Source organism: Ambystoma mexicanum, chromosome 11 (genome assembly GCF_040938575.1).
Source record: "Ambystoma mexicanum isolate Mex_15411 chromosome 11, UKY_AmexF1_1, whole genome shotgun sequence".
NCBI classification, from domain to species: domain Eukaryota; kingdom Metazoa; phylum Chordata; class Amphibia; order Caudata; family Ambystomatidae; genus Ambystoma; species Ambystoma mexicanum.
This window is the reverse complement of record NC_090934.1, coordinates 1,076,571,791-1,076,599,423: the sequence shown is the minus strand read 5'-3', so window position 1 is coordinate 1,076,599,423 and position 27,633 is coordinate 1,076,571,791. Positions and strand designations below refer to the sequence as shown.

Genomic DNA, 27,633 nt, shown 5'->3' with positions numbered 1-27,633 from the left:
ATGACATTATGATTTTATTTGCTTTCGAAATCTTGGAATAGGGTACCGTATTTGATTACTGGACAACCCTTTAGCTCTTTCAGATCCCATATTAGTATTATTAGGTTGTCTTTAAGACCAGCAATTTCTCTGGTCTGATCCAGAGTCTGTTTCTTCCTAGTGTGACACCCGACCTTTGTCTATAAATCTCACCTTTTTTTTGACGGTTAGCTGTCAGACTAGGTTGTGGTTTCTTGCAGTCATATGTTCTACTTCCATCTTTAGCACTACCTTGCTCATGTTGATGGAAACGCATATGTAGTCTCAAATCTGACCACCCTTGCCTCCCTTTCTTGTCATCTTAACCGGATTATCACCTGGCATGATTCCGTTTAGGATGAATATATCTCTGGAGAGCATGGTATTTCTTCAAAGTAGGCCTCTTGTCTCTGTGATGGACAGTGTAAGCAAGTCCTTAAATTCCTTGATTTACATCAATACATAAGCAATTTAGATCACTCAATATGATGAACCAGGGGTCTTTCCATTTTTCTCACTGATCCACCATTTCAGCTATGTGGTCCGGCATGTTCTTGTTTTCTAGGACTACACGGTTCCAATATAGGTTTATAATTACTAGTACCCGTTGGATAGCCAACCCCTCCTTGGGCAGTTCTAAAGATAACATTTGTATAAATGGAGATGGCTGTGACATGTCAACAGTGTCAGAATTAAATACATTTTTAAAGGCTGTCAAGAGACCCACCATTGGTCTTCCTTTTGGCCCCTTGATGGCTGGATTCAAAATGACATATCATCTAGGAAAGGGCTTTCTCTTAGCCAGATTTCCTGAAAACAAAGGACATCAAAGGCATCCATTTGCAGTTCTCCGTTTGCAAACAGATGAATAAAATCCCTGGTGTTCCAGCTGGCCAGTCTAAAATCCCTTCCCTTGTTGGTGCCTTGGCATTATTGATTTTTGATTTTCGCCGACAATAAGCTGGCTAGCCATTTACAATTTTCTCCATTCCTTTCAGTTTTCAAGTTTTGGGTCTGTCCTTCCGATGGGGTCCTCTTCATCGACTCACTTATTTGGATTAGTTGCTTCCCTCTTTCCATTTGGCGATTCAATTCAACATGGGCACTACCAAGTTGCGAGTTCCTCGAGTTCTCTCGATGCGATCTTCGTGTGTTGTCCTGTCCCAAGGGTATTGGATCTTGTTCGGATAGGTCAAATCCCACTGGCCTCAAATTATGTGCTTCCTCCAGTAAGAGCTGTTTGTAAACACTGCATCAGCCCTTATAAATCACCTTATCGATCTTCCTCTGGAAATTCAATAATGGTCAGATCCAAAGTGACCAGTCTCCCGTTTGGAATGTGATGTAGCAGCCGCACCACGTTGGTCTTATTCAGGATTAATCCATCGTTGAGTTATAAGATTTTTTCTAAAGTTGTACCATCACATCGGGGATAAAATCTCTGACTCCTTATGTTTAGGTGTTCGTCTCTCTGCGGGGGACTAATTGGCCCAGGACCACCGACCGTAAAGTTCACTCTCGCACATGCCTTGCCCTTTTCTTTCTCACTATTAAGGGCCACCCAGATGTTTTTATCAGACCTCTTACCTTGGTCTGAGTCCTTGCGGTGTCCCTGCTCACTGACTATTTTTCAATTCTGTTCTTATTATCACAAGGACTGTTGCTGCCAGGCTATCATCCCCCATCTTCCCATGTCTCCTCATGAAGGTCTTCTTGCCATAGTGCTCGCGCAAGCCTTCTGGCAGCTTTTTTCTCCAGACTTTGTTTTCGCCACGAGGCATCTGTAGTTGTTCACTCCTGTCGTCGGACCAGGCCAGTTTCTGTTCTGATGCCCTTGATGCTATTCCTCAATCCAAGTTTTATCACTTGCTGTTGTATCAATTTCACTGATTGCATCATCGTCCAGTCTGGTTACACCAATCTGTTAACTCCTCTTCCGTTATGGTGTATGTAGATAAGTCAATGAAGTCTATTGAGCCCATCTCCTCTTCTGCTTGTTCCAATTTCACTGATTCCTGATGTTTAACCAACCCTTTCAGTTTTTTTCGGTTTGTCTCCTCTTAGTTTTGTTTGTGTCTCAGGCTTTTTCAGAGGAGTTAGTTTGTGGCAGTGTTAGATTTCTGATAAATGTCCTACTTTCATTTGATTTTTGCTTGGGGCAGTAGTTTTGATTTTTAGAATTCTTAGGGGCAATCTTTCTTGGCGGGCAGTTTAGGCTTGGGTAGGTTGTCCGTTCTACCTCGTTACTCCTTTCCACTTTTACTTTTCTCAGTCTTTTGTGCTGAAAAGATTTTGCACATTTTCTGATGCAGTTTCTCCAGTTCTCCCTTATGCACTTCTTTTTGAGTCTGTTCCTCTTGAATAGTGGTTGATGTCACCTTGACTTTATGTTCTGTAACTTACTGCATTTTCGGGAACCTGGTGTTCAAGGGCTGTGAACTGTCAAACAAAATGTCAGCCTCCCTTCCCCCCTCGACCCCCCCCCCCCCCTCCTGGTTTGCAAGGGGTTTGATTGTACAGTACCTTGAATTGTCTGTTTCATAAGGTTTCTCTTTGTGGCATCTCACTGGTTTGTCTGGGTCGCTGCTTATTGGTCGACAGTGCTCTTATACTTGACATTGGTTCTTTTAACTCTTCCACCACCATCACTTCCGGGAGAGCAGCTCCCTGTTCTCCACTGATGTGTGGGGCTCCCATGACTGAGGAATGTAATGACCTGATATTTGTGACGATCGCCTAGTCATTTCGTCCTCTATTATCGGTTCCAAGATGCTGTGAAGTAAATTAGAAATGCTTGCAGAGCTGTTATTCGTGTCATTTTGTATGCCCGTGATGAAACCTTCAACGAAAACTATTTTGGAATGAAGCATGGCTAGCATAGTGGTGTGATCTTTCAATGTCTCCCCATGCTCTCATATAACTTCATGAAAGCCACCATTGTAGCCGCCAGGGTTGAAATTATTAAAATCCTGAGATCTCGGGATTTCACTGCAAGTCTCAGTTCACTCGTTAAGGCCATCTTCATCAGTTTGGGATGACACTGTTGTAAAGACAAGTTTGTCCACCCACCATCTCCCCCCAGGTCCTGATAGTCCTCGACCATTAGTATTGTCATGTTCTCCTCTTATTTGTGTCTCAATCCAGTATTTACCAGTTCCTAGTCGATCTAAATCGACCTGTTTCATTTCATTTTCCTCAGAAGGTATAGCTCTGTTAGTCAAGTTAAACTCCTTTTCGGTCAACCTGGCGTTCTCTAGTAATACCTGGTCTGAGATTTCGCCTTAAATGGTTTGTCCCCTTTTGGTTTTATCAGTGTCATACGGTCACTACTGCCAATCGCCCCAATCACATTGAAGAAAAATCAGCGACTTCCCATATCTCCCATGGCAATCAATGCTGACGGCTTCCACATATTTTGTTCTTTTTCAATCCTGTTCATGTTATTGATTCTTGTATTTCTTCCTTTCCCCGGAGATTAACGTTAGCTGCTGATTTCTTTAGCTTACCTCCATTCCCCGGTGTACTAATGGCACGATCCAATTCCTTCCCCGGGGAGGTTCAGTGATGTTCACGTGCCTGTTGGATTGAATTTCGGGTGGTGTAATAGCAACCCTGCAAAGTTCTTGGACGGCTCCATTGGATAAGTCATTGGGAACACTTGATGTGCGCCTCTCGTTATGGAGAATTGTCTCTTTGGGGATTGGTGCTCTCCCGGCATTTCCAGCCACTGTCCTGCGCAATTCACCACAGATCCCAAAGGTTGTCCCTTTCGTAAAACGAGCTCCAAGTTGTTTTTTTCCCCCTTGTTCCAGCGTGCTGCATGCCTTTTTCTTGACTGATGCATTAGAACCCCTCACCCCCTGGCGCAGGCTTCCATTTCCCTACTCCACGTGATTTCGGTGCGCTGTTTTCCACTAGTGTAGGCATGGACCTACGCACACCTTTTGCAGCAGAGGAACTTGCCTCCCCCTCTCCTCTCCTCTTCCAACTTCGACTTCCATCAGCGGGTTCACTGATGGGCCCACTGCCTCCTGCTCGGCTGGACCCTTGGCCCTGCCCCGACCAACGGCACAACCCTGCTCCACCTGTTAAGTTCGGGGTCAGAGCAGTGCTCAATGTCAATATCAAAATCAATGGCAGGCTTTAGTGGGGGATGATTGGCAGATAGTTGGTCCATATAAGACACCGTACTGTTGGCTATTTTAACCTCAATGATAAAGGGGCAAACAGGGCGAGCCATTGAATTGCTATTGTAAGGTAGCACTTCACTCAACATATCAGCAAGGTCACGCCCTCCTTGAAGTTGATGCAATGTTTCCCTGTCGACAGTCTGATTTCTTTCCGGGTTGCTCTTTATTAGTCCAGCAGATTCAGCAGGTTCGGTCAGCGGTACTTTATTACATTCTTCCAATTCCAATAGCGCGTCAGCCTCCTGCTCCTCCATTGTTTCAAGCGGTTGGTGAACACTGCACAGGCTCTGCAGGCTCAGTCCAGGCTTAGCCAGGACTGCAAAGACTGCGCTTCACGCAAGTCACACTCCGCAAGGGTGGGTGAGGGACCTATTGACAGCCTTCCCTTTGAGAAAGTGATGTACCAGCACCATTTTATTTAAGAAGGCTTTCACACATCTAGATGGCAATTGGTCACGTTGAAGATTTTTCACTACACTTCAGACGACTTTCCCTGTCCTATACTGAGAGCCCCAAATAGCTCTAGATGTAGTGCCACACGAGTAAACTATTTTATTTCTTTCAATGTGACCGTTTTAATGTTTGTTGTGGTGTAAAATGGTTTGCTTGTAATCCATATTCAAAAAAATATATACTGAAATCCTTATCAATATACTTTTAGAAAGGAGTACAACCACCTTCAAACATCACAGTTAGTGACCAACAGTTAATTGAATCCTAACATGCTGAGTTTCAATTCATCTTCTTGAAAATAGTAAGATGTCATCAAAGACTTATTTGCCTACTTCATCAGTGGTTGCTACCCAACAGGAACCTGACCAGTCAATGAACCTTTCCTTGATTTAAGTAAATTTGCTTGATTTTTGGCTTTGGCTGTCTTGGTGCATATTTCAGTTCTGGGCAGAGAATTTTGTATTAGTGGACATAGCGGTAGGTCAGAAGCAGGAGATCGACAAGGATGTAGGGTTTCCAACTGTTTTCAAAATGCCTATTCTTTCCCTAAACATGTGATTCTAAACCTGTGATTTTAAACCCTACGCTTAACAGAAACCCGACATTAAAAATGGTGTTCTTCAGGATGTCTGGTTGTAATAAATATAGTCCCCTGTCCGGAAATCCTAGTTTCTGTCCCCATCTAAAAATAGAAAATACAAAACAATTAAAACAAGTTTCTTTAATTGCCCAAGGAAATGGATGCCTGTTGGCTTCTGTCACTCGCACTTTTGAATCTTTACCATCAGCCCTTGCCTATGTCCACAGTTCCAGTTTTAGTTCGTCGAGTGATGGAATGCCGTCCCAGCTCCAGCCAGATCTCTCAAACATAGCTCTGACTTTTTCTGCTCTGGGAGACGGACACCTTTTGTGTTTCCTCTCTGGATTTTATCTATTACTCCCCACTCTGGGGCTCTCCTTCTGGTTCTTCGCCTGTGCTGCTCCTCACATTCTGGGGCTCTCCTTCCTGTTTCCTTTCTAGGGTTCCTTTCTTTCCACACTCTGGCTTGTTTCTGTCTCCCCCTCATTCTGGAGTTTCTCTAGTGTCTTCCCATTTGTTGGTCTCTCTTTCCCACCCCAGTTGGGGGTTCCCTGTGCTTTGCTGACTCGGTCAGTCTGTCTCGCTCCCCACTCTGGGGGCCCCTTTCTCTCCCTACCCTGGGGGTCTATCTTTTTCTTGCTCTGCTCTAGCATTTCTTGGTGCTCTGCTAACTCAGTGGTTGCTCTTCCTCCCCACTCTGGGCTTAGTCTGTGCTGTGTTCATGCTTGGTCGGTTTGATATGATATGGCATTTCTAACGCGCCTATACACAAGTGTTTCAAGGCGCGACGAGGCAAGGTAGGGGGAACGGGGAAGACAAATGATCCTACTAGGCCAGGTGTCATTCAGATTGCGCAAGTGCATGGGCTAGGGAGGGAGAGGGAGGGAGAGGGGGGGAGGGCGAGGGAGGGGGAGGGAGGGAGTGCAGACATGTATCAAGAGCTGGAAGTGGGACTGAGGGATACAGAAACAGTCACCAAGTAGCCAGGAAGACAGTGCAGGTTAGGTTTCAACCAGGAAGTCAGTAGGGGAGAGGAGGAGGAGGAGGAGAAAAAGCCGAAGCAAAGAGGTTTTGAGGAGCTTACGGAACCAGAGATGGTTCTCAAGTTTCAGGGGGGCAGGGAGGCTGTTCCAGAGGGTGGCCCCAGCCGAAGAGAGATTTACCACCAACTTGTTGGTTGGAGAAGCGACTGGCCCTGAGGGAGTTGGAAGCGGATGAGTGAAGAGCTTGAGGAGCTAGATATTTAGGAAGAGAGTTGAAGGTATTGCGGCCCCAGAAGGCCTTGTGGACAATGCAGAGGGTTTTGAGCTTAATCCTTGCTGACATAGGGAGCCAGTGCAGAGATTTCAGTCCTGGAGAGATACGATCCCTGGGCTTGAGGCCAAGGACAAGTCTCACAGTCCGGTTTTGGATGAGTTGCAGAGGGCAGAGAGTAGAAGCAGGATGATTTAGAAAGAGGCTGTTGCAATTGTCCAGCCTAGAGAGAACCAGAGCTCTGGAGACAGTTTCGTTCATGCACCCTTTCTCTCCCAATTCTGGTTTGCCTGTTCTTTCCCTGCTGTGGGGTCCTGCTTTCTTTTCCTTATCTCTTAATAATAATAATAATAATAATACCCACCCACCTACAGGTTTCCTGGAGCCCCTGCTTGCCCTCTTCTGCTGAGCGGGGCTTCTCTGGAGGGGCGTGGAGTCTGTCCACTGTGCAACGCAACTATTCAACTGGGTTCTGCATCGGCTGCAGGTACACTTTTTTTTTCTCTCCTCCCCTCTTGCTGGGACTGCGACTTCTCTGGCTTTTGCCTGGGTGCGTTGAGGTTCCTCTGTTCATCATTGCACCAGATTATTCTAGTTACTCATTTGGTGTGCCTTGCTGCACACCAGCAGCTCAGACTGCGATCTGGGACGCAGCATATGGCGTCCTCTCTCCCAGGCCGACAACACCCCCTCTTCCCCCCCACCCCGCCTGAGCCTTCTGGCTCAATTGAACACAAAGCTGCTTTCCTGATTGGTTCTCTCCATGACTCTCTTCCAGGGGGCTGGTCTGTTGCCTTCTCAGCTGTTTTCCAGGAGCACTGAGGATAGTCGGAAGCCAAAACATCCATTACAAATTGGGTTATATGGCTAGCATACACCTTAGCTCCCCCGTACTTAAAAGAAGTTAATGTCTGGCGGTGGAAGGGGTTGTGCGCCTCTCAGGTTTCCTGTTTCCGAAGGGGAGCGCCCCTCCAGGGCGATTCTGCTTATCCTGTTACCTGGGGGCGTCGGAATAGCAGGCTCACCTCCCAGTCCCAAAGGGGATGGCTCCCCCCTTGGGGAGAGGGGACGATTCCCTTGGAATCGTCACATCTTGAAAAGCAAACTGTCTACTTGACTTTTTTTGTTTCTGAAACCAGTCCGAGGTTTTTGGCCTGCTCGTTGGCTCTTGATTGTATTTTTGTTACATTTTGTTGTTAATTAATATTTTATTACACGCTTGATACTGGAGACGGTCTGTAAGCCTGGGGCTGGGATTCGAATCTGGTTTACACTGCTTTCAAGAAAAATTTGTTGCCACTCAGCAATCCTTCCGGCCTGTATGGTATGATTGAGTAGGTTTTCATTGTGATTTTAATGGTGAAACTACAACAAATGCCACTCTATGCCCTGCCCGAACTCTGGAATCTCGGATATTTCTTCAAATTCTTGCTGCTTTTTCTAAAAGTGCAATTGGAAAAAAATAGTGTGATTACTTTTGTTGTATTTGAGTAAGTGAATAGTCTTGTGTTGGGACTGTGATAATAGCTGAGAAGGAACTTTGTTATGAAAGTAACTTTCTTTTTGCAATTTTCCTCCATTGGCTTCTATGGCGCACTGCTGCAGATCGTTTTTTGGTTTGGATCTTAGCTGATTTGAATACCGTTTGTCTCACTCTTTGTGACTTCATTTTGGAGTGCACTAGTCCATCCTTATGGCTACAAGTGCAGGAATGAGATATATATATATATATATACATATATCTCCTTTTTGAACTCCATATAATGCAAATGGCTAGCCTGTACAATTCTGGCAAATGTTTAATAGTGATTTTACTTACCAGTTGTTCTTAACCCAATTATTTTCTTAAATAGTATATTGTTGTACTTATGTGAATCGGTTACTTAACATGCTTGGCTTACTTTGCACCAAGTCTGGCTGCTCAGCCACTACCTTTTTAAGTCGGAGACTCAAGTGTAAACTGTTTCCTTTACATGGTTTCCTCTCAGGACCCTTCACCCAGAGTAGATTACCAGAAATCCTCATAAGACCATTTTTTTTTTTTAAATCACCCTGGATCATGTGCAGCATAGACTGCCATGGGGAGTGCAAACTGATTGACAAATTTAGTCAGTGCGGGTGGAGCGAAACATAGGTGGTTTAATTTGGCGTTCAAACGTTTTTGTTAATGATGCACAACCTTTTTTTTCTAATTTTTAGAATGAAAACCTGCCCTGGATTGACGATGCTGATGCTCGAGCAAGAGAAGCCTCCCGTGACTTTGCCAAGGTAAAAAGTTGAAGCAGCATATTATGAGTGAGCATCTTCCAACTTATTACCTGCTCATATGCACAATAGAAATCGTGTCATGTTTTGCAACCTCTTACCATTTGCTGCACTCATTTGGGCATTTGCCTACCATCTCGTCGGTGGGGTCCAGAATTCTTGTTTTAAATGTCTTCTTTGGGTATCTTTAATAATGAATCAACTATCTAATGCATCAGTGTCATCTGCAGATTGATTTGTGTTGGAGAGCTATTGTCATGGGTGTTTTGAATGGATTGCCCTTCCACGTATTCCTCATCTGATATATTCTTAAATCTGCCTGCCGCTTCAGCAACTTTTTTCCATAGTATCTGGTGCTGTGCGTCCCTCGACTGCCTCCGTCCTTGGCCGTGACGCTGGCATAAGAAGCTTGTGTGGTGCAGTTGCCTCAGTTCTGTTTTTCCACATGTTCATCATGCTTTGTACAGTTCACTGCCTCATCGATTTCTCATTGTGTATTAATGTCTACACTAGACAGGTTTTCAAACAGTGCTCTGATGTGACGCTAAAATGTCCATTACAGACCCACATCGGATCTGCCTTTGGTGTTTGAGGGGAAAGGAAAGGGAAACTCATGGCAGGTAGGCCCCTTTCTAATTCCCCTTTTACTACGCCTTCCAAAAAAGGGGTTGTCGGATGATTCAGGAAGGTTTTCCTTGGTTAGGGGCGGGGTCGGGGAGGGAGCTCCAAACACTTGTGTTTGAGATCCAGATCTCGTCATTTATCCTCATCGCACAAAAAGACAAACAACGCCATGGTTTGCGGCTGTCTTTGATGGACTCCTGCTGACTGGATGACATTTTGTCTCCAGATGCTGGTTGTTTTTCAAAAGGCAGCTCCAACCGCCCTTTCAAAAGAGCCTGAGAAGTCTTCATACCCGACCGTATCTGATAAGACAGGCGGGGTGTCTTCTGAGACCACTACTTGAGTGCCGAAGAGCTGGGCAGTAAGTCTCTTCGACATCCGTAGGAATCTTCGTCTCTCCACAAATTGAAGCCCAAGTCTTCACTGTCGACTCCTGTAAAGGAGCAGGCCCATCGAAGGCAGTGTTGCTGTCGAAGCCATCAACCTCCTTGAAGCGCTCTATCGATTTTTCAGTCTTCTAAGCCTTTACGTAAGGCTGACCTCTAAGACCATGGGGTTGTTTTTTTTTAAAATGTATTTATTTTATTTTTTGGGAGGAAGAGAATGTACATTTCAACTTGGAGTATGGCTCTTCCAATGTACCTGTTGAGTTAATCTGAGGAGTCCAGGTTGCAAAGTCTTGTGGACACACTGAAGGATGCTAGTGGCTTAAACACTTCATCCAAGACAGATTTTGCCACTCTCGACTCTTCGTCATGCAGACCCCGCCTAAAGATTAGTGATGGGTATGGTCACAGAATATATGGGATGGGGATAACCTGTGGCAATCCTGGAAAAGGATGACCTTATGGACATCCTGTATAGGTGTTGGGAGGATTTCCACATTTATAATGCATCTTTCTGACCTGTCAAATCCAGAACCTTTTACTTAGACTTGGTTGTTATTTTACCTTGTCCCTAGGTGAGTGGGAATCTTTCACTTCTCATCTAATCCTTTACTTTCTTTTTTTTGTTAAATGAATGTCCTTTTTATGTCTCTCCATAGTGTATGATTGGAGTTATAGTTTCCTATAACTTTGTGCTGACTGTAATGTACTATGGCAGCACACAGCATTTTACATGCAGTGGCTTCCTTTTAATTGTCTTATTTCTTGGGTGAACTATTGTTCCCAAGAAGCAAAGTGAGAGTCCCATCCTCTTTACATTGTATATAGTGAGCTAGCACACCCAACCTTGTGTGGAGTGCTGGGGGGAACACAATGTATCGTCCTTTCTTACTTACCTGGTAGTTTTTTTGTTACAATTGCAAGCTCACATGAATGGCTGGTGGCAGTGGTTTTACCTTAGTGACATTTTAGTCTTATAACTCGGAGGCGGTTAAATCAGCAACCGTAATGCACAGAAGGGCCACCATTCTTCCCCTGCCATTCTAGGTTGGAATGACCTCAGTGGAAATTTTTCTCTTTGGCAAGAATCCTTTGTATTCCCTGCCCAGGCGCCAAAGTGTCTGAGAAGGCAGGAAGCGAGTGAGTCCAAAACTCTGCAGCCCTTTGACTTTCACCTTGCCTGAAACAAACCAAGTCCCAGACGTCTAGAGATTTCCAGCGACCGGAGATACTGCTGTGTAACGGGAGCATGATGCAACCCGCCCCTCCGATCAAACTGGGGAGGGGGGTTATGCATACGATTCCCGCTCAAAGGCTGGTGAGATCCACTAGTCTCAGGAAGACCTGCATGTTGAGCCATCCCACAAGGTGGAACGACCTTGCTGGGCTGCAGACCGCCAGTACCCTGGGACCATGAGCCTGAGTGCGGTGCATGGTCTTTGAAGTCAGAATCCATCCTAAACATTGGACTTCTGGGTCTCCAGAGACACGATTTGAATCCCTTCACCAGAGTGCAGGACAGAGAGTTAAGACAATCCGACCGGCGATATTAGTTTATCTGGCTCCTTTAAAAAGGCGCAAAAAACCAGAGCAGCGAGAATCTGAAAAAACCTTTGCTGGAAGCTGCTTTGACGACTGCTGCTGCAATTCCCCGTCTTAAGACCAAGAATCCAGGGACCGGGTCCTCTGCCTCTGCATCCTGAAGGCATCCACCCAGAAACTCTTATTTTCTTCTAAGGTACTGTGTGTGATTGGGTAATACTTTAGTCTTGTGTGCATCCTGTGGGGATGAGCGGGTGACTTGTGTGGTTGGGAGTTTGCCCATACCATTCTCCCAGGCCTAATGCTGGAACACCTATAAGGGATCCTTCTGTGAATTCCCTGAACACTTTAACTAACTCTGAAGCTAATACTTGTTTAAGACGATATCCTCTGAAACTTTAACTTTTCTGCAACTGAAACCTATCCTGACAACAGCTGGCACTTAGACCACTAGGGTCCCTCTTCAGCCTCTGAGAAAATTCACGCTCTACACTAGGGAAGGACGTTACAAGATTAGGATTCGGTCTTGAAAGTATAACAAGTGTAAACTTAAATTGTTAAATAAGTTATTGTGGTAACTGTATTTCTGTGAATGACGAAGTTACAAAGTGTCATTGTATGCTTACCTTTGATTTGTCATCTTCCCCTCTAAAAAGTATAGAAGTTGGTTTACTAACTTCGAATGGTGCCCCCACCCGCAACATCCCTGCTCTCAAACAATAACAAGTGTTGGTACTGTTTTAGCATTTTCTTTTTTTTTAATCTTTAGGTTCGCCAGGCACACATCTTATAGTATAAGCAGCGTATATTTAGCCTCTCAACCAATATGGCAACATGTATGCAGTCTTATGTCGTGTCTCTGCTGCTTTCTCTACCATCTCCGCAGTACAGTATATATTCTTTCTTTGGCCAGGAATGTTCTCGAATCACCTCAGATATCTCTGGGCCGTGGCGTTCGCAGCTGCATCGATAAAATAAGTGTCTTCACATTAATTTACTGATCTCAGCACTGTGAGCAATTCACTTGAATTTGGGAGTGGATGGATGATTTTTCTATCTCACTAGGATGCAACTTTTCGCCACCATGCACCCCATGTTTAGTAAGAATCTGTTGCTTTTCCGGAATGTCTTGCAATAGTCCAAATAACGCACTCATCAGGGACCTATCCAGGCCTCTCTCAATTAACTCTGCCAATGTAGTGTGTACCCGCGCCCAGTAGAATAACAGACCTGGACAACTCCATAGCATATGCATATATCCAGCGCCCACGTCACCATAGCGCGGGCACTGGCCAGTATGGTCTGGGTAGATTCTTCTAGGTTTAGATGGTGTATAGTGTTCTTCTAGGTTTAGATGGTGTATAGTGTAGCACGTGTAAGATTTTGTACTGGATGAGGTTCATCCTCCCAACTCCTAGATACTGATTTAGGGAGTGTACACAGTAGCCCATTGCCCATCTGATATCTTGTAGTTCAGTCGCCCACTTCCCTCGGTAGGTGTCCCATCTCGGTGGCGGTCCCAGTTCATATTTCTCTGTACAGAGTGGCCAGGATATGTCTGCACCCATCGTTCGACACCCGTACCACTGTCTCCCCTTCCCTAGTGTCAAGAACTTCCCTTCTGGAAATGGATTCCCTATAGAGCAGTATTCCAGCACTGCCTCACCGCAGCATCCCACGTGGACGGTAGATAAGGGAAGTTCCATAGTGGCAGCCAGCATTAGTATGGCGCTGACAGTGGTTTTTGCAAAGATTTTTCTCCAGGCTACCAGTGTCGATGGTGCAGGGTCACACGGGCAGTCACCCACATAGGTGTTAGAGTATCGGTGTCCTAGTCAGAGCTGCCATCCCCTCCAACTTAACGTGCAGCGGGGCTTCCCCGTCCCAATAGGTGGACTAATTGCGCCTGTTCTGCCAGCCAGTACACTTACATATTTGGGCCGTTAAACCCTCCCATACGGAAGTGCTATTGCCGCCCATTTTTTTTCCACACAGTACCAGCATGCCTCAAGAAGCAGGCCATCTTATGTAGGCCCACAAAGAAAAGTTTACCCGGGGCACATTCACAAATGTGTATAGCAATTTGCGCACCAGTATCATTTTGATCAGTGCCATCCTGCCCGCCAATGAAATCGGCACCCTTGTCCACTGTGACATCTTACTACGCACATACTCTGCAAGGTTTGCGTACTTGTTGGCGAGCAGTGTGCTCTTGGCCCTAGACGACATGAGTCCCAGCTACTTCAGCCTGTCCGGTGTCCACCTCAGCAGGGCAATCACATGGAGCCAGGGCGTGGCATCCGTTAGAGGAAATACCTCAGATTACCCTGAGTTTACTGTGAATCCAGAATATCTACCCATGCAGGCGATATTATTAATTTAATTGAGGTCCAGCTTGAGCTGCAGGCCCCTAATAGAGAACAACAAATCGTCTGCGTACATTATAAGCCCTGGTTGTCTGTTATGCAAATGCCCCCCCTTGTCTGAATTGGATTAGGTCTGCCATGTGCCCTATTGCCAATGCAAAAAGTAGGTGACAATGGGCAGCCCTGGCGTGTTGCTCTGTCGAGTTGGAATGGGGCCGACTGTGTCGTGTTGGTCCAGATTGTGGCCATAGGGTTTGTATGTAGAATCTTGATATAGCTTATAAGGGTGTCACCCAGATTGCATTTTCAGAGAACAGTGAACAGGAACGACCAAGACACCATGAAAATGACTTTTGAGCATCAAGGGCATCCGCCACTGCATTGGTCTCAGGTGATATGCGGGCAAGAACATTAAACAACTGCCTTAAATTGAGAGACGTCACCCTCCCTGGGATAAAGCCTGCCTGGTTATGATGCATCAAAGACGGCATCAGCCTATTGGCCATCACCTTACCATACACATTGATATCGGTATTTATCAGCGACCGGGGCCTTTAGGAGCCGCATTCCTTACTAGGCTTACCAGGTTTGAGGAGCACAACTATGACGGCTTCCTGAAGTGACTCTGGAAGGTGGCCCTCTGACAGATTCTTCCCATACCTTAAGCAAGGGGGGGTATTCCATGTAGAACTCACTAAGCCCATCAGGGCTGGTCTCTTTGTTTCTCTGCAGCCCCTTTTGATGTGTAGTATTTCCTCTGCCGTGGATGTGGTGTTCAGCTGGGTTCTAGCGCTTGGTGAGAGAATGGACATAGGGATGGAATCTGACCAGCCGCTCAGGCCCTGCTCATCCATTTGCTGTGCTTGGTGCAGTGCTCTGTAGAATTGCACACACATCTTCAATACCCTGTCCGAGTATTGCATTCTCTGGTGTTCATCTCATACCCCTACAATATAGTTAAGTCCCCCTTCCATCCTTACCAAAGTGGACAATGCACTCCCAGGTCTCTCCCCCTCCCCATATTGTCTGGCCGCAGCCAGTCTCGCAAAATACTTAACGTCCCGATCCGCAAGTCACCTGAATTCCTCCGGTTGGGTCTTGATGGCCACCAATTTGGCGTGGCCGAGCACAGCCGCATAATCGCCCTCTAGATTCTTAAGTTTGTCTTCAATGATAGCTATGTCCCTGTGTATAGTTTTAAGCACCTCAAATTCCCTCGACATGCCAAACCTCGGTAAAGACTTTGAATGCTTGCCAGAGTGTAACTTGTGACAAGGAGACATTATATTGGTACGTATTTCCAGACGAATGACTGTCTTCCATTTCTGTGCGGAAGACCAGATCTTGCAGCTCTAGTGACTTAAACCCCTATGAGGCCTGACTTTGGGGAGCATCCCCCTAGGTCATGGAGAGTTTCTATTGGGGAATGACCGGAGTAGGTGCGGGTTAAGTATGGTAATGTCTGCCCATCAAGTAATCCGAAATGAAGAATACATATATTTTGGTAGACTTATAATGGACAGTGGTATAATAAGTGAAACCTTTTACCCCTCGATGTAATGTATGCAATATGTCGCACAACTGAAGCCTACTCAACAAACTAAGGATGCACCCAGCCGTCTTCCACACAGGTCTGGTTGCTTACCCGGTACAGTCCCAGTTAAAGTCCAGAATGTTGTTCAGATCAACCCCCTGCATCCACCGGGACTGATGGGTACGCCATAATTATGTCTGCCAGCTTCGTATAGAACCCTGGGTCATCCAGATTAGGCTCGCACTATTTTTACTATATCTGGCCCATCTGGGGCTTAAGTTTTGCAGCGCTTTCTATTTTTAAGTGTTTCCCAGGTCAGGGTTCCTTTTTCAAAGTCTCTGTAGTAGTTCAAGGGGGTTAACAAATATCTTTCCCCCGGGGCCTTTTATCTTACCAGTTTGGACTTTCAACCTGGTGTTGAGGTCTCTAATGGGAGCAACTTTTGAAGCCTTGTATTCTTTTTCACTCAATGTTAACTCTTAAGATTGTTCTTTTTGTATTTATTTAGATTTATATGGCGCTTTAATCCAAAGTGCTTTACATGAGGAACAAGCAATACATGCCATTGAATCAAACCAGAAAACAGTACAAGGAACAATTTACATTATTGGTGAGGTTAGGCGCTTATGGAGGGGGACCATGGTGAGAGAGGGGGTGTGGGGTGTGGAGGAGTCGTCGTCGTCGTGAGGTGAGAGAAGGCTGAGGGAGCAAATAGCAGAGTGGTAGATGGACTAGAGGGGGAGAGGTAGGAGGAGGGGGGGTTGGTGAGCTGCAGGCTCTTTCTTCTAAACCACCCTTTAACATTTTTAAGGATCAGGTGGTTTTGAAGGTACATCGTCCTTGCTTAACGAAAATCTTTTGAGTTCCTTTTGACTCAAAATGGTGTTGCCTGCTTTTTACCTGCCTCGTCATCCCTCAGAGGAGGAGAGGTTACATCGCTTACACCCAAAGCTTCAATATTAAGAATTCCCAAAATCAGGCAACATGACCAACTCTTCGTGGTCTATTCAGGTCACAAATAGGGACAAGCTGTCGCCAAGCAAACCATCTCTCGCTAGATATTTGTATGCATTTCAGAATGCTATTCCTTAGCTGCAAAGATCTGCCTGAAGGTTTAAGACCGCATTCTAGCCAAGGAGTGGCCACTTATTCGGCTCTTGAGAGAGGGGTGCCCATACAGGTCATGTGCAGTGCACCAACTTGGTCTTCTTTGCACACGTTCAGCAAGTACTACTGCTTGGATGCAATGTCTGGTCAGGAGGCAAGATTTGGCAAGACTACTTCACAGTATTAAACAGCAATACATTGTTTCCACCTCCTTCCACATACTTTCAAAGATGAGAGATATGTGGGAGGACACAATCAGTTCGAAGTACAAATTTACCAGTGGTAATGTTCTTTCGACTGGATGGTACCCCCACATATTCCTCATCTTCCTCCCATCCTACCCCTCTAGCTTAGTCAGAATTTTCATAGTTGTACACCTGCCTTCCAACACCTGGGTCAAACCCCCCCCCCTAACACGGCTGAACATTTGGGTGAGGGAACTCGAACTGAGGCATCGGGTGCTGCGTGAGCTTCTTTTACCAGCGTTGATATCACAGCCAAGAATAGGAGGAAGGTGGTCTGAGAGCCACGACTAGATGACACGCGGCACCTGATACTACGGGTAAATGTTTCTGTAGTTCCAAACAGACTTGCGAATATTTCAAAGATGAGGAATAGAACGAACATTCAAAAGCACATTACCGGTGGTAAGTAATTTGTTCTCTTCCCATGTTGTTGCATTTAGTTGAATATGCTATTGCACTAGACTTCAGTAAAAGTAAGGTTTGTTTTAAACATGAAGGATGAAATATAAACATTGTGAATAGCGTTCCTAGTTGGTATCCTCAACGCCATTGTGTTCTAGAGTGACAATGTTGTAAAACTAGTGGAAAACGTCTTATAAATATAATAATTGGGTTTAGGGACCACACTTGGCTAGGATCTGCAGCACGAGCCTCGGACCTCTGTTACGCATAATACGCCTTCTGAGCACTCCTTGTTTTTTTTTTCTCCCACTCTTCCAATATTGCTGCAATTTCTTTTGCCCCATGGTTCTATTCTTGTGTTCTGTAAGTTTGGAGCAAGTGGATTGGCCTCGGCACCAGGGGCAGATGCTCTCGCTGTTTGTGCTGGCAATGTAATGCGATCATCAACATTCCAATGTACAACCCTCAGTATGGTTGTCTGGGTTCATTTGAAGGGTAATAATGGGGAGTGTGGGCGTGGACCTGATGATGACAAAAGGTTTTAAAAAAAAAACAAAAAAAACACCAATATCAGTGGTGCATTACCTGCAGCATTAAATTGCTAGCAGAGTGACATAGCACCTGGTAGCTTTCCTTTGGAAAATGCTTAGATGAGAACCAGTTATTGAGATTTATACTACACACCTCTGGTCTTCAGGTGCTCTTGCGTATCTGAAAGAGAGCGTGTGTTAGGTTACAGATGAGGAGAAATGCAAGATTCCGGTTGTGTTTATGGGAGATGGTTGATGTCAAATATTTGGTTGAGATTGAATGGTGAGAGATTTTGCTGGCGGGGTCTCTGGACGCCCATTCTTTATGGCATTAATATTTCTAGCCAGATTTCTTTGGACCCTGCCCAGCTCCTAGTCCATCTATGAAGAGTTTAGTGGTTAAGCTTTTACCTTCAGGCTCAAGAGAAGTGCTTATAGCTTCAGTCTACAATTCAGGGTTTTTTCAAATAGCACATTTTAAGAAATGTGCTCCCTTTTTATCCCTTTGCAGTTTGTCCCAACAATAGCTATCTATTTCTAACCCTCATCCACAACCACCCATGTGTCTGACCTCTCTTGGGTTGCTTACTCGAGCCTTGCCAGCCACTCAAGTCTTAGAATGGCAACATGCATCTCCTAAGCTAAACTTGCTAGAATTTCCATTCACACCGACTACGGTCACCAAGGGTGTTCCAAACAAGAAAAAAGTGCATTGAGGCCACACAAGTGGGGGAAAGAGCGCTATATAAATAACCAAATACAATACAATGGTCACTGCTACGATCATGGGCTCCTTGGACTACTGCAATGGTATCCATCTTGGGCAGCCAGACTTAAGTTCATCGGCTCTGGATTCTGCAAGAAATTGGCAGCACGGCTGGCCTTCAACGCCCTGAGGCTGGCCCCTGTTGTATTTGTTGGCAAAGCTTCACTGACTCGTGGAGAGCCGTATCAAATTCAAAGTACTTTGCATGCGCATTGCGCCTTTTACTTCTCTGGACCTGTTTTTCTTTAATCTAAGATGACATGGTATGTTCCTCTGTGATCCTTGCGCTCAGCATCTTCAAATTAGCTGAAGGTTCCTAGATTATGTACAGCGTGAGCAGAAAGGAGTTATTTATCAGTTCTAGCCCCAGTGTTGTGGAATTCTCTCCCTTCTGATTTGCGAGAGATTTCAGATCATCTGTTCTGTCGACGAACTCTCAAGACATTTCTGTTCCGGGGTTGATGTTCCTCTGTGAAATTTCGCTACTGCCAGCCAGAAGCCTTTTGGTCTTGGTTCGCTCTCAACAAATTTTACATTTACATGAATCCCCTCCACCACCTATAGCGCACATGGCCACATTGTGGGGAATACATTTCCTCAACCTCCCCTGGGACGCTCTGCCAGAGGGTGTGAATAAATTCCCTTACACTCCCATAGTTTATACAGTCACGGGGTGGGAATGAGTTCCCTCAATCTTCTCCCTAGTGTACACAGGCTGATGATGAATCCCCTCGCTGCCCCCTCCCCACCACCAGCTGGGGTTGAGATGGCTCTATGACCACGTTCAGCTTAAAAGTCACTGTTTTCCTCCACCCTTGCCCTGGGAGTGCTGTCTTTCCTACAGAGTGCGGACTGCTGTGTATTTGTGGGATCGAGGACCCACCAGACGTGGCGGTACTAGCAATACTTCAAGCGGTCTGGATAAACAGCTGGCAAACTATCTTCTCTGACACAGCTGGGCAGCTACGGGACACCCAGGTAGTCCAGCTTTAAAAGTACCTGGTGGGTGTAGGGGAGCAGTAGCGGGTCCTGGTGTGGAATCTGCTTTAACTGGACAGATTGTGCCTCCCCTAACTTAATTCGTTGGGCTACTTTGCTTTCACCTTTTAGTTGTCGGAGCACTACTGGTCCTGAGGAATCTGGCCCCACAGCGCTTCCCTGTACATTCTGATTTCTGTAACAGGTTCCATCTGAATCCTCGTGCCTCGTCCCTCTTATCAGACCAGATTAGGCAAAGGAACCCAACTGAACAATCGGTTAAACAAATTTGCAGGCTACTGCGACTTGCCACCTGCAATCTAGTCTTGAATAGGGCATATACAGTTAAAACACTTCGTAAACTTTCATTTGTGGTAATTACTTGGTGCCAAGAGAGCGTGTTGCAACAATATATTTTTGTAGCATGACTGTTTTCGAGTGACCTGTTACGTGAAGCCTGCTTTAGTGGTTCGTCTGGAATTTTACAATTTGCATGCTTAATATCTAAAAATGATTGAGATGGATCTGTATAAATAACTAAATGCAATTAACTCATGGATGTTCCTCCCATCTGGTCTCGTGAATAAACTGCTTCAGTTTTTGTATTTTGCCTGGTTTGGGTCAGAGAAGGTAAGGTACTAGCCTCTGAAAGAGTGAAAGGGTTTTCCTTTGCGTTTTACTACAAACGGCTAACGGAAATGGAGTAATTCTACACCTGTGGCATCGCAGACTGAAACACCTTGATTCATGATTTTTGCATAGGATGATGGTCGTATGAGACCCTTTGCGTTTATTTTGTTAATTAGAAGTTGTCTAGTTGTCTTCACTAAAAATGACATGTCATGGACAAAATACAATTTAAGTTAATGTGTACTTTTACATTCGTTTGAATAGGTACACCGTTTGTGCTATCGGTCTACAGCATGATTGCACCGAAGCTAGTTTCACAATTTATGGAAAACTTTAAAGTCCAGACAAGAAAAAGAGGTTGGAATATTGTATTGGATTTTTTGTTTGCTTGTTAGGCACTTATACAGCAAATCAATTTTGTTTCAAAGCACCCACAAGGCAGTAGGGCGGGAACATGGGATAGCACCACCATTTAGAGAGTGGGAAGGGACGGCCGGACCTACGCCTTGAGTATTCAGAAGATGTTCTAGAGTCCCCTGCAAACCCTAATCCCGGATGGAGAGCTTGATTCGCCAACCCAGCACAATGCATACCATCAAGGCCTCCATGAGTGCTCTGTCTTCTGCTCAAGACAGTTGAACAAGGAACGGGAGTGCTCAGTCAAGCTAGCCAAAGTGTTGAAACAAAAACATGTCCTATCCGTTGAGGCTAAAAGCAGGACAAGAGTCTGCACTTTTGGAGGTGCAAGGACAAGGAGTTTGGCTCCAAAATTCTTTTGGTGCCTGGCCATTGAAGTTTCCCAAAAGGATCAGTTACTTGGACGTTAAGTGAGACGATGACAATTTGACAAGTCGTTTCGAAGTAGGATGCGCCTAAAATTACGTTCAGTCTAAAATCGTGACCATGAATAAGTCTTTGGGATACTATGTTGGGGGTCTGCAACTTGTGGTTCTCAAGATGTTTTAGACTACAGCTTCCATGATCACTCGACTATGCTTGCATGGGTTTATGGGAGTTGTAGTCCAAGATCACAGATATTGGAGGGTGAAGGCATCTGTGGGTCGCAATGTACAGATTAACAACCCCTATCCGAGCCCCTGATGAATATTTAGGTACAAAATCAGACAATGGAAACAATTTGTTTTCAAGAGGTTGTGTTGTAGCCTTAGTCGGCATATGGAAAAAGGGCACTGGCGAAAGGCCAAAAGTGAGGAACTGACCGGCCCAATGTAGATATAGAAAAATTTAGGATGTTTCAAAGAGCCTCAGGAATGATTGCTGAATACTGCGCTGCTTGCACTTGCTTTTAGGATGTTGCTGGACTGCCGTAGGTTAGCCGCCATTTGTAACAAAATACAGACTTCTTTGGCATCCGCACTCTTTAAACACAAGGGGCTTGGAAAACGTTCTTTGAATACGGCCCAAGGTGTACAATACTAATTTTCATAGCATTGTTCACATTTTCTTTGTCTAGTCTCCTTGAGGTTGCTTGCTCCACCTGGAGATAAAACTGTGCCCGGGGACTCTGAGGAACCTCAGGCTTCACTGATCTGCATTTTGTCCCAGCTCTGTACTGCTTTGCATCCAGTCATCTATGTACCATGGTATTAGAGCATCGATTCACTTTTGTATCGGACCCAGAAACAGCGATTGTAAGATCTTTCTGCGAGGGACCAGCCCTACAGATGAGCGGCGTACTGGCCACCTTTACTCCCTAAAAACAGGCAAATACTCCCACCTAAAGATAAATGGGGCGTTAAAATCTGAACAAAACATAGGAGCCAGCTCCCATCCTTCCATTCTCACTGCTTTGAGATATGTCCAGTTCAGTGGTTTCATAGCAGTGCTACAGGAAGGTGCTTCAACTTATGCCTGATCTGAAGAGGAACTCGAAGGTAAAACGGCATCTTCTCATTTGCAGGAATAACTTGTCAAAGAATCAAGATAACAAATAGATGTTCAGGAAGTAACATGCTTACTTGCCTAAAACAGAACCCCATTGGTAATTGTTTGATCCCTAAAATGAATTTGAATTCTAACTTTGTGTAAAATGCTTCCTCTTAATCGTCTCTGAAACCCTTGCATAGAGGGGACAGAACCTTCCTTTTCTTAAACATCAGATTTGATAGTGGGGACCTTTTTTACCTTTCAAGACAATTTTGTAAACTTATGACAGCTTGCTTTTGATTACTTAACAGTGAGTGCTTACCTATGGTTTTTACACTAGTGCATTGATCCCTATGGGAGTAGTTTATTCCCTTTTAAACCTGATTTTTGGGGGCTTGCGTAACTTGGTCAACCATGAGCATGGGGGCTGTTTGGCCCTGAACTTTCTCTGATTAACCCGAAATTGGCTGGGATGCAACCTTAACACTCTGAACCATCCATTACATAACTTGCCTACTATTACTGCTTTTCCTTTTCTGCATAGTATTTTTTTTGTTAATTTGTAATGCGCCTATACACGTTTTTTTTGGGGGGGGGGGCAGCAGGTAGGGGAAAAGTAGCAATCCGAATAGGCCTTATGACATTTAGATTGTGCAAGTGCAGTAACGAGAAGTGTAGGGAGGGGAGGGTGCAGGGGGACTAGGGGGAGTGCAGGTACTGGGTCGGAGGGCCCATGAGAAGGAAGTGCCAAGGATGCTGAGTGGACAATGCCAGGTGGGAAGTGGAGTGAAGGGGGGGGGTCGCAACTAAGCGCAAGTTAAGAGGTTGGGATGGCTCCAAGGAGTGCAAGGGGGGGAAGTGCAAGAAGTGGGTGGGGTCAGGGACTGGGTAGGGAAGGGCATGGGACCCTGTATGTATGAAGGATCCAGGCCACCAGTCTCAGGAAGTGGGAGATTAGCAGGGCAGAGGGAGGGAGAAGAAAGAGGAGAAAAGGAACGTCTTGAGGAGCTTCCGGAACTTGAGAAGATCCAACTCAAGTCTGAGTGGGGCAGGGAGGCCATTCCAGTGGAAGGTACCTGCAGAGAAGGGAGATCTACCCCAACTCTGTTTGTAGAAGCATCTGATTTGCATAGAGTTGGAGCTAGAAGATACAAGGGCTCGGGTAGGGAGGTATTTAGGGAGAGAGTTGGATATAGCGTGGGCCCAGAAAACATTGTGGGTGATGCAGCAACTGTTGAACTTGATCCTTGCAGCCAGTGGAGAGATTTTAGGGCTGGAGAGATGCAGTCCCTTGGCTTGAGGCCAAGGTTAAGTATTGCAGTCCTATTCTGGAGTAGGTGGAGGGGGCGAAGGTAGGAGTTAAGAAGATTGAGGGAGATGATGTTGCAATAGTCCAGCCTGGAGAGAACCAGAGCTCTGGAGACGTTTCTGGGGGAAGGTGAGGAAGGGTAGAAGTTGTCTGAAGAGTTGTTGAAAGTGGGCCTCCTTAGCCGTGTCTGCTGTGAGGGGAGAAGGAGAGCGGAGTCATAGATGACGGCAAGGTTTTTAGCTTCACAGGAGGGCGAGGAGAGGTGGGGGGGCAAAGATGGTTTAGTTTAGTTTAGTTTATTACTTGTATTGCGCACCAAACCCGCAGGTAGTCGGGCGCATCATAAAAGATAACTCACAGCTTAGTTGTACATGGTATACAATACAATACAATATGCACTATTACAATTTTTACAATTTACCTATATAGAGAGAATATTTATACATTATATACAAAAATGAGTATATACAAAATCTTTGCAAGCAACCATACTGAGTAGGATCTGGAATAATAGAGGGTAGGATCTAGGAGAGGAGGGCGAGCGCCAAATCACGCTTAGCCATCAGAGTCTTTGAACATTTTTATAAGGGTGTGGCGAAATTTTGTAAAGGATGGTTCTAGTCTGAGTAGGGTAGGGAATGAATTCCATAGTTGGGTGGCCTTGACCTGGAAGCTGTTGCCTCCCACTTTGGCCAATTTGAATCTGGGGGTCAGGAGGCAATTAGTATTTGACTGTCTGGTTAGTCTTGTCTCAGATTTAGTGATGATTCTGTCCATAAGATATCTGGGGGCCACTTTGTTTACACATTTATGTGTAAGGGAGGCGACTTTAAGTTTTATTTTGTCCATTGTCGACAGCCAGTTGTAGGCTCTTCTGGTGTCCGAGATTTGGTTTCTCCTGGAAATTCCGAGCGCGGCTCTAAGGGCGTTGTTTTGCAGGAGTTGGATTTTATTAGTTATTTGCTTACTGGCCCCAATATACATGGCATTGCAGTAATCAAGTCTTGATAATATAAGAGCTCTAGCAAGGGTGATGCAGCTGTCATTAGATAGGAAAGCTCTGCCCGCTCTGATTAATTTACAAGTATAGGCAGTGGCCGAGGACAACGTATTTACCTGTTTGTTAAGCGTTAAGGCAGAATCCAGATAAAAACCTAATGTTTTTACTTCCTTAGCAGTTGGAATGATGTTATTGTCGACGCTAAAGGAGGAGTAGTTTGGGCTAAGTTTCTTTAACGATATTTGTGTACCCAGGATAAGGATCTCTGTCTTGTCATCATTCAGGCATAGTCCATGAGTGGCCATCCATGCCTGGATGATGAGATAAACCTTTTTTACCAAGGCCAAATCCTTTTCATAATCACCAGTAATAGGTAGGAGGATCTGCGTATCATCTGCATAGTTAGTGTAGGTGATACCCAGAAGATCCAAATCATCGAAAAGGGGCTTAGTGAAAATATTATACAAGGTAGGCGAGACGCATGAACCCTGGGGAACACCACACGAGATAGGGATAGGGTCAGCTGAGGCAATGGGAGAGAATACTCTCATGGTGCGATCACTGAGGAAGGATTGTATCCAAGCTGTAGCTTCTGGGGAGAAGTGTGCTGCCGAGTCCAAGTGGCTGCACAGGACCTGGTGATCGACCAGGTCGAACGCGGCTGATAAGTCCAGAAGCAGCAGGAGAGCTAGGTCGCCTCTGTCCCTGAGGTCATCAATCTGTGCCTTCAAGTCAATTAATGCAGTTTCAGTCCCGTGTTGGGGCCGGAAGCCTGATTGCCTAGATCCCAACAGGTGATTAGATTCTAAATGTTTTTGGATTTGTAGATAGGCTATTTTATCTATGATTTTCAAGAGGAATGGTACCGTGGTAATGGGTCGGTAATTTGTAGGAATTAGTGGGTCTAAAGTTTGTTTCTTTAGTAGGGGGAGCACCCAGGATTCCTTAAGGTTAGTGGGGATACTGTTGGACCTAAATGATGCGTTGATCAGTTTAGTGATAAAGGGTGATAGTTCTCTGGCTGCATCTTTTATGAGTTGGGCAGGGCACTGGTCACCTTGGCAGTTAGAGGGTTTGAGAGAGAGTATAGTCTTTTCTGTCTCGAGAATAGTAACTTTTGAAAATTTGAATCGTGTTAGTGTGTCGGAAATAGTGGGCAGGGTTGAAGTGGTAATGTTGGGCGGGTTTATTGTTAGTGAAGCTTTTTTATTCTTAATTTTTGTTTGAAGAGTAGCAACTTTGCCTGTCAGTGCTTGTTGGATATTCGAGCACCAAAGTTTGTCCTTAATGCAGTTGTCAGGTATGGGGATGGGTGCTTCGAGTTCTTTGAGGATGGCAAAGAGTTCCTTAGTACTGGAGTTAGCTTGGGCTATTCTTGAATTGTAGGATTCACGTTTGGCTAAGAGAATTTCTTTCTTGTAGAGAGCAGAGATAGCGCGCAGATTAGTTTTATTTTCTTCGGAGGGGTGAGCTTTCCATAGTGATTGGCAGGATCTTTTTTTGGTGCGTAGTGTTTTTAAGTGGGGTGTGTACCAGGAGTTGAGATGCGCCTTAGGTTTGCTTTTTCTAATTTTGAGTGGCGCGATTGTGTCCAGTGAGGTGGTCATGGTGTTATTGAAGATTTTGGTCAGGGCGTCTGGTCCCAGGTTTTCTGGGAGGGCATTAAGGGTGGGTAAGATGAGGGGGAGTAGTTTATCGCAGGTGATGTTTTTTTTGCGAGTAGGGACTGATGGAGCTAGTGGTGTGGGCAGTGCAGTAGTTTTCTCAGTGTTAATAGTAAAGGTTATCAGGTGGTGGTCTGACCATATCACAGGCGAGTTGGAAGAGATAGTCACATTGCAATTATGGTCCGCTATCCAATCCAGAGTTCTTCCTTTGGAATGTGTAGGGTCTAGTACTTTTTGGGTGAGACCTTGTTCTGTAAGGATATTTGCCACAGTAGAGGCATGTGCGTCTTTTGGGTCGTTATGCCCTAAGTTAAAGTCTCCTAATACGATTACCTGGGAGGAGTTTTTTAGATTGTTTGATATGATATTAGATAAGTCATCTTGGAAGGTACCAATGGAGTTTGGAGGTCTGTATATTAGGTGGATAGTAAGAGTTTGGGTACAATTTAAGTTAAGTTTGGCTGATAGGTTCTCGCATGAATTGGTATCAAGATGTGGTATGAGTCTGATAGGTAAGTTATCTTTTGCAATAAGTGCAATTCCACCACCTCGTGCCTCAGTTCTGTCTGCTCTAAAGATAGTGTAGCCTTTAGGGATAGCTAGTGATAATGCTGGACCTGCCGCAGCGTGCAACCACGATTCAGTGACTGCTAATAGGTCTAGTTGTTCTAGCTGTATGATCTCTGATATCTCAATGGCGTGTGCCACCAGGGATCTGGCATTTATTAGAGCTCCTTTAAGAGTATGGCACGGTAGGTTGGCTAGTGCTGTAGTCTGTGTTATTTGTGTTTGGTTACCTTTGGTTTTACTAATATTGGTGACGGGTGAAATGCAGGATCTGTTGTTACTAGGTGCTAGTGTTCTGGCGAGAGGTTCATACAGTTTAGGCAGTCTTGCCCGGAGTTTGCTATTTCTGATAGGGGTTGAGCACGGTAGAGATAGCAGTAATTCTTGCATGGTTAGATTGGAAAGCCTTTCTGCATTGATCCCAGGTGGGTGTAATACTGTTGTAGAGGTGGGAGGGTAATAATTTACCAGTGTGCTTATTAACAGCGTAGTGGCTAGGACACGGATCGTACAGGTCAATGAACTCCTAGTAGTGTGCATTGTAAAAATGCTAGATGCAGTGGCCATGCAGAGCCCTGTGGCAATATCTAGGTTAGAGTCAGTACTTCAGGACCAAAATACAATGAGCTAGGGAGGCACTAGGCTGTACAGTGCCCTGTGGACACGCCTAGAGTTCAGGTAGGTGCAACAGTATAGCTGGAGGCGTTAGGTGACTTCTAGATTTACCATCAAGCAGCAGCACAAAAATGCATTATTAACATCTAGATTTGACGTACAACAGAATGACTAAGGGCAACAGCTAGATTTGGCGTCAGTCAGAATGAATATGGTACATTAGTAACATCTAAATTTGAGATAAGACAGTTGTCTACAAAGCATTGAGTCTGAGTTCAGACTTAGTGTGTTCTGTAAAGTTGCATATTGGTTCCAGACTTGACAGATGCTGGCAAGACAACGATAGGCTAAAATCAGGAATTTGATTAAAGGCAATTCAAAGGCAGATTTAGAATGTAGCAGTTCAAATAAGGTAGTATGGCATGATAAACATAACAATGTAGAAATAATAACAATATAAGCAAACATTACTTTATGGCTGGTCGGGAAGTTGTCACCCACATGTGGCGTAGTGATGCCCAGATGGTACTGAGATATTAATCAAGCATAGTAAATGTCATGGCTAATGACAAGTATGTGGGGCAGGGTACAATGAGCCAGCGGCTGTCTTCATCGCGGTGTGCTGTAGGTTATATGCCGGCAGGGTGGGCGGGAACGCAAAGTGCACTGTAGCAGAGGGCTCACGTGCAGTTAATGGGGAAGGGATAGTTAGCTTCTC

General features: G+C 45.2%; 1 protein-coding gene across 1 annotated transcript in view; it reads left to right on the top strand.

The window, feature by feature from the left end:
• The window catches only part of ARID3B (AT-rich interaction domain 3B), a 454,686-nt gene that overhangs the window by 170,901 nt on the left and 256,152 nt on the right, over positions 1-27,633 (top strand). The window contains exon 3 of the mRNA XM_069624337.1: positions 8,695-8,763. Coding sequence (XP_069480438.1) covers positions 8,695-8,763 — 69 coding nt within the window. The remainder of the gene's footprint in view (positions 1-8,694; positions 8,764-27,633) is intronic.